General features: G+C 43.9%; 1 protein-coding gene across 1 annotated transcript in view; it reads right to left on the bottom strand.

The window, feature by feature from the left end:
• LOC126456245 (uncharacterized) overlaps positions 1 to 17526 on the bottom strand; it is a 410153-nt gene that overhangs the window by 43113 nt on the left and 349514 nt on the right. The window contains exons 13-14 of the mRNA XM_050091997.1: positions 13747 to 13864; positions 4006 to 4120 (exon numbers count right to left, since the gene is read on the bottom strand). Coding sequence (XP_049947954.1) covers positions 4006 to 4120; positions 13747 to 13864 — 233 coding nt within the window. The remainder of the gene's footprint in view (positions 1 to 4005; positions 4121 to 13746; positions 13865 to 17526) is intronic.

The raw sequence follows: 17526 nt of genomic DNA, 5'->3' as shown, positions 1-17526 counted from the left end.
AGTTTGATTGCTTTATGCGGAGGGGTGCAATGCAGCTGAAAATCGTAGATGAATGAGTAATGTGGATGGTGAAACTTTCATGAATGACAGCAAAGTGCGGTAATAGTACAGGAACCTGGAAGCATGACGTACAAGACATTCACGTTGCAGGGGGTCAGGAATGGGCCAACTTATTCGGCGAGCGGATCAGGCGATTCGAAAGAAACGTCGGTTCATAATTTTTGTGTTCATGATTCGTTTTCCAAAATTTCAAGGTCAGCTCTTTATATTACCGTGAGTGAGAGATTTCAGTACCGAAAACTCTGTGCCAGATGGCATCCCAAGCCGGTGACCGACAATCACAAAACAAAGCGAGTGGGCACTGTCTTAACGGTTCTCCAGCGCTACCAATGATGAAGGAGCAGATTTTTTGAACAGAATTATTACAGGGGACGAGACGTAGGTCCATTTCGAAAATGGAAAAACAGAAGAGCAATTCAAAAAGTGGGTATATTCTCACTTCCCGAGTAAATAAAGAAATGCAAGCGAACCTTGTTCGACAGAAATTGTATGACCAGTATGTTCTGGGACTGAAAAGGAGTTTTGTTGATGAGATTCATCGAACGTCGCTCGACCATCGCTGCAGACTCCTTAGAAGAAGCGAAGAGGAATGTTGTCATTAGGCATTCTTGGCAATGTTCGGCCGCACACAGCAGCTGCAACAAAGACGCACCTCAAGCGTTTTCGTAGGGAAGTGTCTGATAACCCAACACGCAGCACGAACATGGCTCGCTCATATTTTCAATCCTTTGCTCACATGAAACACTAGTTACGGGGACAGCATTTTGACATAGACAACAATGTACAGACCAGCTTAGAGAAATCAATGAAAGCCCAGGCGACTGGCCTCTATGATGAGGATATTGGAAAGTTGGTACCACGCTACGACAAACGTCTACTATGTAGAAAAGTAGCTGCCAGGTATAGCTAAATGCTGCAAATATATCATTTTCGATTTTCACTGCTGTGTTCATTCGCAACGTCTCGCGGGTTTAGTTGAAACACTCTGAAGATCTGTCTCGCAGTGTTCGTCCGTGATCACCAACACTTGCAGATCACAGCTGCCTGCAAATTGCGTACCCGAGGAGATTGCAGCAGCACTACGCGCTGCTTACTGGAGAGAACTCGGAGCGCGCGTGCTAACGCCAACAACACTTTCAATTCGCCCCTTGCACACCCCAGATAAACACGACACGAAACAAATGAACACCACATAGACACAACAACACAAGAAATGGCGGCAGAAACTCTGTGCTTGGTTGACAAACCACAGAAAATGTGTGTGTAACGACAGCAGCAAAACCTTGTTAACGGGACACAAGCAAATAAAAAACACAACATCAAAAATCGCAACTAACACACTAAATAACGCGATATATAGCGAGCGATTCCCAGTCGGAAATGTACAATAAACAGAAAAACAAATTACGTTTCGTTGCGATTGTGGTCTTTCTCGGCGTGTTCCACAGATGAATTCTTCTCGGGTTACCAGCTGAGTGGTGCCGTCGTCTTGTCGCAAGGTCTCGATGAGTTTCGTACCCATCATCTTCCGGCGAAGACGACGCCACCACTCAGCTGATAACCCGAGAAGAATTCATCAATTACATTTCGTTGTTTGTAGGTACCAAGCCGCAGACTGCATGGTAGGTTTAAAGCTACTCCCATACACGTTATGTGAGGTATGTAAACAAACTAAAATCTTTAAACATATCGTACATGGACTACATGTAATGCCTAAACTCCGTGACATATGTCTTAACTTTCTAGTGCTGTGGAAACCACTGTAACATACTTAGCACTTAATAATCGTTCCGTTTTCAAATATAAATATTTTTGAGCTGTATAACCGACATGTGAGGTTAACATGTAACAACAATTGTGAAAAAACCCCTGTACATATTACATAAATAGCTGAAACATGTCTAGGTGAAACAAAACTATGAAACAGTGTCTTGCTCATGACGGAATTCCTCGCCAGGTTTCTGTTTAGCTTCGTAAGGCTTTGTCTATCATTTTCTGATTCCCTTGAGACTTATCTCACGCACGTTCTAAGGCAGGACCAGCCGCGGCGTGCTAAACCTCATGCGTTCAGTGTATGTGGGCCGCAGGTAATCCTTAGAGATGCATGGGAATAACAGAGGCCGGCCGAAGTGGCCGTGCGGTTAAAGGCGCTGCAGTCTGGAACCGCAAGACCGCTACGGTCGCAGGTTCGAATCCTGCCTCGGGCATGGATGTGTGTGATGTCCTTAGGTTATTTAGGTTTAACTAGTTCTAAGTTCTAGGGGACTAATGACCTCAGCAGTTGAGTCCCATAGTGCTCAGAGCCATTTGAACCATTTGAATAACAGAGGAAGAGGATAAACGGCGGGTACTGCGTATTTGCTATGAAATGACGTTACAGTATCAAACAGAAAGAATTTATGATTTAATTGAAAATGAAAGACCAGAAACTTACAATGATCGACAGATAGGATTCATTGTTCTGTATATCACTTCGTGCTCAATTTGTAGGCGTGGAGGACGTGAAGAAATTGACGGTACGAATAGTGAAATTTCTGAAGTGGTATGCATTATTCCATTGTCAATTGCAACAGTTTACAGTGGAACTGAACGAAGAGAATGGACATTCCACATATTACTGTAACGTCAAGGGGCATGTCTGGAACGATTTTTCGACTTAAAACTCGCTGTTGTAGAATTTATGAACGAAAAAGGAGTGCAGGAACGAAAAATAGGACATCCAGGATAGAGTGCAGATTTCGCATTTTAAGTGCGCTTGACTGCACACGGCCGGCTGGAGTGGCCGAGCGGTTCTAGGCGCTACAGTCTGGAACCGCGCGACCGCTACGGTCGCAGGTTCGAATCCTGCCTCGGGCAAGGATGTGTGTGATGTCCTTACGTTAGTTAGGATCAAAATTGTTGAAATGGCTCTGAGGACTATGGGACTCACCTTCTGAGGTCATCTGTCCCCTAGAACTTAGAATTAGTTAGGTTTTTAGTAGTTCTAGAAGGCTGATGACCTCTAAAGTTAAGTCCCTTAGTGCTCAGAGCCATTTGAACCATTTTTGACTGCACACTGCCCACAGCAAGAAATCTCAAGGTAACTCCTTTCTGGTTTGATGTGGACACATTTAACAAGAAAATCGCGTTTTAGAAAGGACACATTCTGACAAAGACAGTCTTGTTTGCTAAGTTCAATGGCGTTAACGAACACGCGAAGTCTGGAGAATTTGTTGTCCTCTTGAAAGGATTACAAGAAAAATTCCATAAAGATTTTGAGCACACTGTCAACCTTACCAGTTTCCCAGCTGTTTCCGAGACCGTTTGCCGTTTCAGTTGAAAGAGTCGCTATTCATGTTCAGATGTAGCTGACTGATCTGCGAGGTAATTCCCGTCTTAATGACAAATCCTTTTACCTTAAAACTGTCCAGAACGTCTACATTGCTTTCCTCAGGTAGAGTTTCCAATGTCCATAATGAGGCTGCAAAAGTGCTACAATATTTCGATCGAAATATTTGTGTGAAATACAGTTTCTCGACTATGAAACTAAATAAATCAAAATTCTGTGGTAACATGAGTGCGAAAATCAATGAAACTGTCTGCGTTTTTTTGTGTACCAACGGTCTGTACCAGGTAAAAATTATATTATGTCTTCAGCGCGCCAAAAATAATTAAATAATACTGGCAATTTGTTTTATTTGTGAACTATGTTGTTGAGAAATGTGAAATATAAAACGAAGTAGTATGCAGTGCAAGTGGTCTGCCGATTAAATGTTGCGCGTTCGCAGTTTTCCCCTCTTCCTCCTCCTCGCGGTCAGAGAGCGTGACGTGGCGGTGGGGAAAGGATGAAGCGAGGCTGGGCGCTTTCGCACTCTTGCCCGTGAACGTCCTCCCCTGTTCTAAGTTATACAGGTGCTGCAAACGTTGTTTGATCAGTTAGTAAGCTGCTGCAAACGTTGTCCTCACCCGTGACGCCGGCGATGTCGATGGCCCTGGCGCGCAGCACGCGGCCGAACTCGCCCTCCCCCAGCGTCTTCTCCAGCAGCAGGCGAGAGCGCGGGAACTCCCACTGCGGGTCCACCTGCAGCACAGCCGTCACACTTACTGCAGGCTGCTGCCTTGTAATCATCTCACACACTTCCACATGTATAACACGCATACATTCAGTGAGATGTAGATAACAGTGATAATGGAACAGAATTACTGGCTTTACTCTCACCAATACGATATTTATTAGCTCTTACAGCACAGTGGAAGAAATAAGATGTTAACTACATAATTTTGATCTGCATATACTTCCTATGAAGCTGACAAAAGTGCATAGTGATGTATTTTAAACTCAAATATTGGTAACCAATACATTCGATGTACTTTTTGTTCCATAGAACCATTGTAAACGGATCTACATCTGCATCGATTCTCTGTAAGTCACACTTAAGTACCTGTCAGATGGTTCATCGATCCACCTTCACAATAACTGTGTATTATTCCACTCTCCAACAGCGTGCAGAAAAAATGAACACTTATCTCTTTCCGTGCGAGCTCTTATTTTCCTTGTTTTATTACGATGATCGTTTCTTCCTATGTGGTTCGGCGTCAACAAAGTATTTTCACCTTCATAGGAGAAAACTGGTGATCGAAATTTCTTGAGAAGATCCACTACATGACCATACTATAGTTGTATTATTACTAATTACAGTAACTGTAGGCTATGCCCTAAGCTATATACTATTTATTGCTCATACAAACCGAACACGGACGTCCACCCCATATTCTGTATCATGTCCGTCACGATCTCTCACCTATTTCTCGATTATATTAAACGTGCTGGTCTTCTTTGAATTTTCTCGATGTACTCCGTTAACTCTATCCGGTAAGGATCCACACTATGAAGCAGTATTCCAAAAAGCGACGGACAAGCGTAGGGTAGGCAGCCTGTTTAGAAGATATGGCTCACCTTCTAAGTGTTCTGCCAATAAAATGCAGTATTTGGTTCGCCTTCCCCACAACATTTTCTGTGTGCCCTTTCCTATTTAAATTGTTAATGATTGTAATTCCTAGGTATTTAGTGAAGGTATGGCCGTGAGATTTGGTTGATTTATCGTGTAATCGAAGTTTAAAAGATTCCTTTTAACACATGTCCACGATCTCGCCCTTTTCATTATTTAGGGTTAATTGCCAGTTTTACCCCCACGCAGACATATTTTTATACTCGTTTTGCATTTTTTTATCTTCTGATGACTTTACTAGAAGATACAAGACAGCATCATCTGCAAATAACCTAAGCCAGCTGCTCAGATTGTCTCATAAATCATTTATATAGATATGTAACAACAGAGACCCTATAACACTACCCTGGGGAACGCCAGATATCACTTCCGTTTTACTAAGTGACTTTCCATCAATTACTACTAACTGTGACCTCACTGACAGGAAATCACGAGTCCAGTCGCATGACTGAGAGGATATTTAGACGCAAGAATATACAACAAGTCATAAAACAACAACACAGGTTACATAATACATATCTCCGCAGCATCCTTTCTTCCAGAAGTGGTAGTTCCGGAAGTTTCGCAAGAGAACTTCTGTGAAGTTTGGAAGATAGAATATGAGGTACTGGTGGGAGGAAAGTTGTAAAGACGGGACGTGTGCCGTGCTTGGGTAGCTCAGTTGGTAGAGCGCGTGCCGACGAGAGGCAAAAGCTCCAAGTTCGACTTTCGGCTCGGTACACTGTTTTAATCTGCCACGAAGTTTAATACATAGCACGTATTTACAGTAAAAGATATATATGTTTAAGTACCTTCCATCCTCGCAGGAGAGCTTCTGTAAAGTTTGGAAGGTAGGAGACGAGGTACTGGCAGAAATAAAGCTGTGAGTACCGGGCGTGAGTCGTGCTTCGGTAGCTCAGTTGGTAGAGCACTTGCCCGCGAAAGGCAAAGGTCCCGAGTTCGAGTCTCGGTCGGGCACACAGTTTTAATCTGCCAGGAAGTTTCGATATCGATGATGTTTCGCTGAATGGTTCGCACGCTGACACTTTTAGATGGCCCAGCATTGAAATCTGCAGCAATTTGCGGAAGGGTTGCACTTCTGTTACGTTAATGATGCTCTTCAGTCGTCATTGGTCCGATTGTTGCAGAATCTTTTTCCGGCTGCAAAGATGTCGGGGATTTGATGTTTTACTGAATTCGTGATATTCCCGGTACACTGGTGAAATGGTCGTATGGGAAAATACGCACTTTATTGCTACCTCAGTGATGCTGTGTTCCATCGCTCACGTGCCGACTATAACGCCACTTTCAAACTCACTTAAATCTTGATAACTTGCCATTGCAGCAGCAGTAACCGATCTAATAACTGAGCCAGATTATTGTTGTCGTATATAGGCGTAGCCGACCGCAGGTCACTATTCTGCCCAGTTTACATATCTCTCTGTATTTGAATACGCATGCCTATACCAGTTTCTTTGGCTCTTCAGTGTATTTTTCTTTGGAGATATTCAGTTTATTCTAGTGACCGATTCAGTAGTGAAACAAGATTCCTCAGCTAACTTAATGGTCGCGGCCTCCTGCGTGGCATTATGTCGCACCTTAAGTTCACTTCTTGGGCTTTCCTTACCTTGCAGACCTCCTTTTCCCCTCCGTAGTGCAGCAGCTCGACGTGGCATGAACTCAAGAAGTCGTTTGAAGTCTGTTGCAAAAATATTGCGCCGTTCCGCCTCTAGAGCTGTCCATAACTGCGAAATTATTACCGGTGCAGGATTTTGTGCACGAACTGACCTTTCGATCACGTCCAATAGATATTCGATGGGATTCATGACGGGCGATCTGGGTGGCCAAACCATTCGCTCAAATTGTTCAGAATGTTCTTCAAACCAGTCGCAAAAACTTGTGGCCCAGTGACATAGCGCATTGTCACCCATAAAAATTCCAATGCTGTTTAAGTACATGATGCCTATAAATGGTCTCCAAGTAGCTGAACAACCAGACGATCCAGTAAATTCCATGTCAACACATCCCACACCGTTATGGAGCCATCATCAGCTTGCACAGTGCCTTGTTGACAACTTGGATCCAAGACTTCGTGGGGTCTGCGCCACTCTCGAACCCTACCATCAATTCTTCACAACTGTAATCGACACTCATCTGAAGAGGCCAGGGTTTTTCAGTCTGCTAGGGTCCAATCGATTTGTTCACGAGCCCAAGAGACACTCTGAAAGCGATGTCGTGCCATTAGCAAAGCCACTCACGTTGTCGTCTGCTTCCGTAGCCCATTAACGACAAATTACCCCTCATTAGAATAACCGATACATTCGTCGTACGTCCCACAGTGGTTTCTGCGGTTATTTCACACATTTTTGCTTGTCTGTTAGCACTGAAAACTCTACGCAAACACTACTGCTCTTGGTCGTTAAGTGAAGGTCGTCGGCCTCTGCATTGTCCATGGTGAGAGGTAATGCCTGAAATTTGGTATTGTCGACGCACTCTTGATACTGTGGACCTCGGAATACTGAACTGCCTAACGATTTCCGAAATGGAATGTCCCATGTGTCTAGCTTCAACTACCATTCCGCGTTCAGAGTTGTTAATTCCCGTCGTGCGGCCGTAATCACGTCGGAAGCCTTTTCACATGAATCACCTGAGTACAAATGACAGTTCCGCCAAAGAACTTCCCTTTGATACCTTGTTCACGCGATAGTCCCGCACCTTTTTTGTGTGCATATCGCTAACCCATGACTTTTGTCACCTCAGTGCATACAGGGTGTTACAAAAAGGTACGGCCAAACTTTCAGGAAACATTCCTCACACACAAATAAAGAAAAGATGTTATGTGGACATGTGTCTGGAAACGCTTAATTTCCATGTTAGAGCTGATTTTAGTTTCGTCAGTATGTACTGTACTTCCTCGATTCATCGTTAGTTGGCCCAATTGAATGAAGGTAATGTTGACTTCGGTGCTTGTGTTGACATGCGACTCATTGCTCTACAGTACTAGCATCAAGCACATCAGTACGTAGCATCAACAGGTTAGTGTTCCTCACGAACGTGGTTTTGCAGTCAGTGCAATGTTTACAAATGCGGAGTTGGCAGATGCCCATTTGTTGTATGGATTAGCACGGGGCAATAGCCGTGGTGCGGTACGTTTGTATCGAGACAGATTTCCAGAACGAAGGTGTCGCGACAGGAAGAGGTTCGAAGCAATTGATCGGCGTCTTAGGGAGCAGGGAACATTCCAGCCTATGACTCGCGACTGGAGAAGACCTAGAACGACGAGGACGCCTGCAATGGACGAGGCAGTTCTTCGTGCAGTTGAAGATAACCCTAATGTCAGCGTCAGAGAAGTTGCTGCTGTACAAGGTAACGTTGACCACGTCACTGTATGGAGAGTGCTACGGGAGAACCAGTTGTTTCCGTACCATGTACAGCGTGTGCAGGCACTATCAGCAGCTGATTGGCCTCCACGGGTACACTTCTGCGAATGGTTCATCCAACAATGTGTCAATCCTCATTTCAGTGCAAATGTTCTCTTTACGGATGACGCTTCATTCCAACGTGATCAAATTGTAAATTTTCACAATCAACATGTGTGGGCTTACGAGAATCCGCACGCAATTGTGCAATCACGTCATCAACACAGATTTTCTGTGAAAGTTTGGGCAGGCATTGTTGGTGATGTCTTGATTGGGCCCCATGTTCTTCCACCTACGGTCAAAAAATGGTTCAAATGGTTCTGAGCACCATGCGACTTAACTTCTGAGGTCATCAGTCGCCTAGAACTTAGAACTAATTAAATCTAACTAACCTAAGGACATCACACACATCCATGCCCGAGGCAGGATTCGAACCTGCGACCGTAGCGGTCACGCGGTTCCAGACTGAAGCGCCTTTAACCGCACGGCCACACCGGCCGGCTACGCTCAATGGAGCACGTTATCATGATTTCATAAGGGATACTCTACCTGTGCTGCTGGAACATGTGCCTTTACAAGTACGACACAACATTTGGTTCATGCACGATGGAGGTCCTGCACATTTCAGTCGAAGTGTTCGTACGCTTCTCAACAACAGATTCGGTGACCGATGGATTGGTAGAGGCGGACCAATTCCATGGCCTCCACGCTCTCCTGACCTCAACCCTCTTGACATTCATTTATGGTACATTTGAAAGCTCTTGTCTATGCAACCCCGGTACAAAATGTAGAGACTCTTCGTGCTCGTATTGTGGACGGCTGTGATACAATACGCCATTCTCCAGGGCTGCATCAGCGCATCAGGGATTCCATGCGACAGAGGGTGGATGCATGTATCCTCGCTAACGGAGGACATTTTGAACATTTCCTGTAACAAAGTGGGTGAAGTCACGCTGGTACGTTCTGTGTGTTTCCGTTCCATGATTAATGTGATTTGAAGAGAAGTAATAAAATGAGCTCTAACATGGAAAGTAAGCGTTTCCGGACACATGTCCACACAACATATTTTCTTTCTTTGTGTGTGAGGAATGTTTCCTGAAAGTTTGGCCGTACCTTTTTGTAACACCCTGTGTAGAAGGTGACTCAGCTGCCACTGTCGCTGTCCTTTTATGCAACCCGCAATGTTAATTAACCATACGTAAATTTTTCATCTTCTGTCCCTCGCTATGCTCAAACGATTAGAGTACAGAAAAAATGAATAGGATCGTTTTTTAGAAAAAACTTTTAGAAAATGTAGTTAAATTTTGCACGAGTATACGTTTTGCTGAAGGCCACGGTTTGCAAGCTATTCAAGAAAAATGTCAAAAGTGACCTTTAAATGCGCCTTCACGCCTATACTCATTCTTCACCAGTCTACATCTTGCTCGAAGCCTTTCCTCCTAACAATGTACGAAAATATCCGACTACGCGAACTATTCCCGATATTCGACCGTTTTTGTCTCTATTTATTGGCTATCAGCATAGTCGGCTATTTCTTTATCGCTATTAATTTGAGCGTTCCCGGGTAATGAAAGAGAAAAGACTTTTGTAAGATTTACACTAAGACTAATTACGTTGACAATTCGATCCAAACTTAACCTTTACAAGCACAGTAGTTTCGTAGTGAGAGTGCGTGACGGATACAATAATGTCATTGTTTATTTTATGCTGTTAAAAACTCACAAAATTGTTGGGTAAAATTTACAAAAACGTCAATTTTATAATTTCTAAGAGCTCAACTAAGCTGATGTCATAATAAGGTCAGTCAATGAAGGCCAGAAAGGTCAAATGCGGGAAATAATTCGTAATAATTGGTACAGTCCCAAATTTTTGTACATTCGTAGGAGGGAGTACCATCAACAACATACTATAAGAGATTTTGATCGGTGGAGGTTGAGTGTGGAGTCACTTTAGTAACTTTTCTTGAGTAAGTCGAAAACTACGGCCACCAGCTGAACCGTGTCCTAGAACAAATTTTAACCACGGTACATTTTCTACAAGAAGGTCCTGTTCATTTTTTTTAATGAAGAACCGATAGTTTTCGCTTCGCGAGCGTGGGAATATGAAATTTCGCGCGTGTTTTTTGAAGACCAGAAATAACATTGCAGGCTGCATAAAATGAAATCGTTAGGGGCAGCTAAATCAGCCTGTATAATTATTACTGCATAGACTTATGCTACCTATGAGTGCTGTGTTAAACTATTGTTCAAAAAATTCTGTCTAAGGGAGAAGATTTTTGTTTCCTTATAAATGTATAGACGATGACATGCATGGATGCATGAACCGTTATTTCAGCGAAATTCTTAGGCGAAACAATGCTTTCTACTTGCTTATGTACTAGAAAACACTTTACCTTTTTCGTGTTAAACACCACCATGTCTTTTTCGGTGTCAGTTTCGTGGTGGTAATGGTTCTTTCGACTTACCTAATATGGCAGATAATTTCAGAAAAGCATCCGAACGAAACAAGTATAAGTGCAATGAAAATTAAACAGAGACACACAAACTGTACACATCCATATAAAAAATTATTGTGGACTTCGAAAAATACGAGAAGTATAAAAGATGGTTAAAGGATAGATCACTTCAAGTATAGATTATATTTAAGGTAAACAGTAAAGAAACTCTTTTTTGTAAGTATTATATCATCTTTATTTTTTAAACTCTTTACTTACTCTGAGAAATTACCGGTATCAACGACCAATAATTCACAGTTCTGTTGTATATTATTCATCGTTTTTATGCGAGAACTATATTTCATTTTATTTATTAATATGAATTAAAATTAAACTTGATAATGTTTCTTCAGTATAATTAACAATTTTAACCAAATAATCAGAGAAGAATTGGTAGCTTTCACAATTTTTAATATAGTTCTTGTGAACAGATTTTAGTTCAGTGACCGAATGGGGGCAACAGCTTTAAAGTAAGACCTAAGGCTGCCAGACGGCGCAACACTGGACCATCGCAGACATATGTACCTGTAATAACCACGCGGGAGCGACCTCTCAAGTCACTTGAGCAGCGCATCCATTTTAATGACGCGGGAAAGATCGACAAATCTCCGGTGTCCGCAGTTATTTGCACAATCGAAGGCTTTTACTTAATCTATAAAGAGTAAATGCGTTCCTGCATTACATTCGCGCCTTCTCTCTATTAACTGCTTCGAACGTTCACTGCTCAGTATAACTTACTGCGTGCTATTAGCCAGTCATTGAGCGATTCACATCTCCCTGTGTCAGAAAATTTCCAGGACAGGCTTTTTTTTAAAAAAAATAGAAAATTGCATTTACCAAGTAATTGCATTTACTCCTATCGAAGTAGTCCCATCGGCCACCAATTTACAGTTGCCAACGTTTCTGGAGGTCTTGGAAGCAAGCAAGGGAATTTTCAACTGCGATGCCTCTGAGCTCATTTGTTATAGCACGCTGGATCTCTGGGATGCCTTGCTGAAGCTTTTCTGTCAGCCGCCCTTTAACTTGTGGAAACAAGAAAAAATCGCAAGGCGCGAGAGGTCAGGCGAGTACAGATGTGGGTGGTAATCACGGAATGTCTGGCGGCAACGTTGGATTGCCTGTCACAAACACTTCAGGACTTCGATGTAAAGAGTTTGGTTCACTGTTTGACATAGACGAATATAAACATGGTGAACTAATCCTTTATTATCAAAGAATGCGATCAACATTGTCTTTGTTACCGTTGGTTGTCGTTTGAGTTTGCTCGAGACTGGCGATGCGCAATTCCGCCATTCAGCAATATACTGGTAGCACCAACTTTCATATCCACCACTAAACAATTCTTCGTATTTCCTCTTTCAGTTCGTCTGTTAGTGTGTGAGGGATGAGTTTTGCATTAAGTTTCCGTTTCCATAAATCTTCGCGTAAAATCTTATGACAATATCATTATTCAAATTAAGTTATTCCGGTATCTCACGCACAATTGCATGACGGTCTTCTTGCAATAACTGCCTTACACGCTCCGCGGTATGTGCTGTAGATGGGCGACGAGCTCTGGGATAGTCTTGGAGCGATTCTCTGCCTCGACGAACCTTTAGTGCCACTCGCAAGCACGACTTCTTGAAAGTGCCTCGTCTGCACATGCTTGCGTAATCATTGTCCTCGTTTCACTAGCGGTTTTCCCGAGCTTAACGCAGAACTCTTTGCTCACAATCAGCATACATTGCGTCACCGTAATTAATGCGCCAACAACCCAAACAGTGTGTTGCTAAGCACAGCCCTGCCACCTAGTGAGTTTGCGCGGGAACGTGGCCAAGGCCATTACGAGGACGCACATACACCAGGTAACATAAAAACAATTTCTTTTCCTTTTTAGTGTAGCAAACTCGTAAATAATTGAAACTGCGTGTCGGGCCGAGACTCGAACTCGGGACGTTTGCCATTTGCGGGCAAGTGCTCTACCAACTGCGTGTCGTTCTCACAGCTTCACTTCTGCCAGTACCTCGTGTCCTACTTTCCAAACCTAACAGAAGCTCTCCTGCGAACATTGCAGAACTAGTACTCCTGAAAGAAACGATATTGCAGAGACATGGCATAGCCACAGCCTGGGGGATGTTTCCAGAATGAGATTTTCACTCTGCAGAGGAGTGTGCGCTGATATGAAACTTCCTGGCAGGTTAAAACTGACTGTGAGTCGTGCTTGCGTAGCTCAGTTGGTAGAGCACTTGCCCGCGAAAGGCTCAGGTCTCGAGTTCGAGTCTCGGCCCGGCACACAGTTTTAATCTGCCAGGGAGTTTCATACGAGCGCACACTCCGCTGCAGAGTGAAAATCTCATTCTGGAAACATCCCCCAGGCTGTGGTTAAGCCATGTCCCCGCAATATCCTTTCTTTCAGGAGTGCTGGTTCTGCAAGGTTCGCAGAAGAGCTTCTGATAAGTTTGGAAGGTAGGAGACGACGTACTGACAGAAGTAAAGCTGTGAGGACGGGGCGTGAGTCGTGCTTGGGTAGCTCAGTTGGTAGAGCACTTGCCCACGAAAGGCAAAGGTCCTGAGTTTGAGTCTCGATCCAGCACACAGTTTTAATCTGCCAGAAAGTTTCATATCAGCGCACTCTCCGCTGCAGAGTGAAAATCTCATTCTGGTCTCGTAAATAATTTTTAAAAAACCGGCCTGAAACGTTTCTGCCAAATTTCTCCGCTCGCGGCGGAAGTGAAAGACGAAGACGCAAGTTGTGCGCCTCACCAGAGGTGCTGCTGCTTCAGCTGCTGCTGGCTGGGGCTGCCTCCAGTAGTCAGTGGGTACTCACCGGCGGCCTGGCGTCGTGCGGCAGCAGGCAGTGCGCGCGCTGCACGTAGTCCGAGGCAGAGGTGGCCGCCGCGCCCGCCGCCGCCAGCTTCCGCTCGCACTGGGCGCGTCTGCACAGCCTGCGACACCAGACACAGTGCGTCGCGTCAAAACGCTTCACAGAACGTCCGCAGCGCGTCCGCTACTCGGACGACATCGTTCTACAGTGGTAAAAATAAATGATGCATATGGCCGAAACTTTAACACTGCACGTTGCGGCCCAGAAAGATGATCTCAGTAGATTGGTTGGTTTGCAATGTAATTCTAGCCCATGTTCCTACCGTGAGAGGGCAGTTGTGTAGTATGTGCCAACCGTGTCACCTTTAAACATTGCACTACCTGCGCTGTGTGTCATTACAAGTGTTGTGTTGCTTCAGGATGGTTCGGACAACAATCGGAGGCTTCATACAGGTACTCTGATGGAGCGGGGAATGAAACAGGTAGACATCGCTGTGAATTAAATTGATGTCTCTAGAATATGGAGCAAGTTCCTAGCGACAGGATCAGTTGAGGATCGTCAAAGAAGTGGCCGCAGAATAAAAACAACAGGTGTGTGGGAACCATGTCTGCGTATTACAATGTGAGGTAACGTCCTGGAAATATTATATGTTCGGAGTTGGAGTGGCCGCTCGGCCAGCCGCGGCCCGGCAGCAAACATGTGGTGCCATACGTTAGCCGGACGAGAGGGGTAGCCTCAGCGCATGGTCCAACCGCGTGGCTGGGAATTCCGCTGTGACGAGAACGGTGCTTTGTGTCGATGAAGGAGATGTCTATTCCGGGAGTGCCAAAGATGGCGTACTTTGAGAGACCTTAAATTAATAGTAGCCAGAGGAATCATGATACCTCAAAAAGAAATATGTACATTACCATTATTTGCACGACGATTCTGATGGTGTAATCAGATATTCAATATCTTTATTACTTTAAAGTTTAGTATCTGACTGTAAATTAGACAAGTAACACCCAGCAACGAATTTCCAAAATGTAAACACTTCATCCGATTTTGTGGATCGACGTGTCTTTAGGAAGCTATTAGTGTAAACCTAAATTGGTATAAATTACAGGCATGTAACTTGAATAGTACATGAGTTATAGGAGGTCACCGTGGCCGATTACTATCGATCGCGTCAGGCCATAAGTACTCCACAGCTACACGAAAAACCGGTAGCAGCATGCTTATAAATATATTTATTCATCTATGTCTTTGTTTATATCTGATATACACTATTCATGAAGAAATTGGTTAAATATTTACTGCGTTTTAGAAAGCACGGAGACATTAGGCTCCTGGCCTACCTTTTGCTTCTTTTCTTTTGATATATGTTTATTTAATTGTTCATGTATTTAATAATGTGTGTTAGAGCGTGTTTATGGTCCAGCCGTGAGAATAGTTATTTAATTTCAAGTTATTTAAATGTAAATCCAGTATTTCGTATGTACTTAAATATGTTTGTGGGTGCGTTAGCTTGAAGACATTGCGTGAGCTCTCTAGCCAATCACAGCGCTCGTGAATTGGGAGGAGACTGGATGGAAGCGGGGAAGAGCGTCGTTTCGAAAGAGGAGAGGGAGTTCTGGAGAAGATGGCACACGACACGGAAAGTGCTGGACGCGACGGCGCGACGGACGCGGAGTCGCGGCAGAGACTCGGAGAGTGTGGAGCCGTTCGCGTGGTCGCGTCAGATAGAAATACTTCGGAGAGCCAACTTGCGCACTTGTGAGATTTCCGTGGCTTCTGCAGTGAAGACGTAGTGTGCGTTTAGAAGTGAATATCTCGCGAGCTAAGTTGTTGTACATAACTAATTACGTGCAGTAGAAATCTATCGTTTCCCTGTTATTCAACTGATGTTTTATTCAACTGCTGGACCACCGACACCAGTAAGGGTTTTGCAGAAATATACCAGTTCTCAAAAGTACTCCTACTATCGCACTCATCATTTTAAGTCGTTAAGACATTACCTGCAGATTTTATTTAATTGCAATCTTTCATTTATAAATTTATATGTTACATTCATAATTCGCAATTGCCGAGTGATAGAAACCTTCGACCATTCGATTCATGTGTGTATTCCTATCGTAAACTGAACAATCAGCAGTATTTGGTCTGTAATGCGGCAACTACGTATCCCAGCCCCTAGACAATGAAATCAGCCAAAAATTTTAATATTTCAACTCAGAGTCGGAGGGTGCGTAGTAGTCTGAAAGCCCGCAACAGAAAGCAGGAACGCTCAACACAATGCCACACTTCTATGACAATAGTTCCAAACATACAGGAGATCAGGTGTCAACACAAGCTACATAAAATAGGCTCCATAAGCAGAGATTACGCCCAAGAATACCTCTCAAGGATCCTTACCTGAATAGTGTTCAAAGAGGGGCTCGTGTCGCATGGTTACGAAACCACTCTTCATGGTTTAGGCATAAGTGGGACACAACGGGCTTTTATGACGAGATCCGTATCATTCTCCGCCCTGGGAACACTGATATTCCTATGTGGAGAAACGAGGACAAAGTTTACTCCCTAACTGTATCTTAGATCGCCACCTTATCAAGGTGGTTCAGTTAAGTTTTGTCCACAACCGGTAGCTGAGTGGTCAGAGCGACAGAATGTCAATCCCAAGGGCCCGCGTTCGATTCCCGTCTGGGTCGGAGATTTGCTCCGCTCAGGGACTGGGTGTTGTGTTGTCCTAATCATCACCATTTCATCCCCATCGACGCGCAGGTCGCCGAAGTGGCGTCAAATCTAAAGATTTGCACCCGGCGAACGGTGTACCTGACTGGAGGCCCTAGTCACACGACATTCCCAGTTAAGTTTTGGGGCAGAATCATGTACAAAAGCAGGACACTCCCTTGCGCCACTACAAGCGAGAATGACCGGTGTGAAGTACTGAGACGACATCCTTGCACGGATTGTGGCTCCATTTGGTGAACATATTGGAGCAGCATTAACGCTTATGGACGACAATGCAAGCCTCCCCCACCCCTCGTGACAGCCTTGTGAACACCTTCCTAGTGGAGCACAGAATCGGTTCGATGGAATGGCCTCCATGTTCTCCATATCTCAGTTGCATTGATAATGTATGGATCATGTTGAAACAAGCGGTTTGTAATCTTCTATCCTACCAGAGACCTTACAGTGCATCACCGGTCGCTGTGGAGGAATGGGACGATATTCCACAGGTCAACCTGGACAACTTGGTAAGAGTATGCCTAACCGCATTCAAAAGTGTCTCCAATTATGAGGAGGACCAATTAGCTCAAAAAGAATGTGGTAAGCAAGATGACAGTGAAACAATTCTGTAGCGTTTACACTGGAGTCTTTTGTAGGGCCTCGTTTGTGTTTATCAAGTGGAAATGTGTTTATCTTCATTATTTTTGTTTTCTTATGACTGTTCCTTAAAGAAAAAAATTACCTATCTTTCCTATTATGTCCATTTTGACAATAAAGCAATATGCAGCATGTATTATCACCACTGTATATTAACAAATAGGCAAATTTTTAATCTCAGTGATTTGAATCATGCCATTTTGATTAATAAGGGGATAGCGCCTACTCGCCATTACCGATTTCATCCAAATTTATGTCATAAGCAGGTCACACAGGTCTTGGCCAGAAGTGAAAGTGATGCAAGTGGGAGCACCACATCATCAAGCGTTCATAAAAAAAGAAAAAAAATAGCGTTTATGGCGCGGGTTGGCGAGGCGTCAGCCATTTTGCGTTAGTGTTGATTCCCGGCAATGGGAC

This window comes from Schistocerca serialis, chromosome 2 (assembly GCF_023864345.2).
Source record: "Schistocerca serialis cubense isolate TAMUIC-IGC-003099 chromosome 2, iqSchSeri2.2, whole genome shotgun sequence".
Classification (NCBI taxonomy): domain Eukaryota; kingdom Metazoa; phylum Arthropoda; class Insecta; order Orthoptera; family Acrididae; genus Schistocerca; species Schistocerca serialis.
The sequence above is the reverse complement of the archived record's forward strand: the minus strand, read 5'-3'. Positions and strand labels throughout refer to the sequence as shown.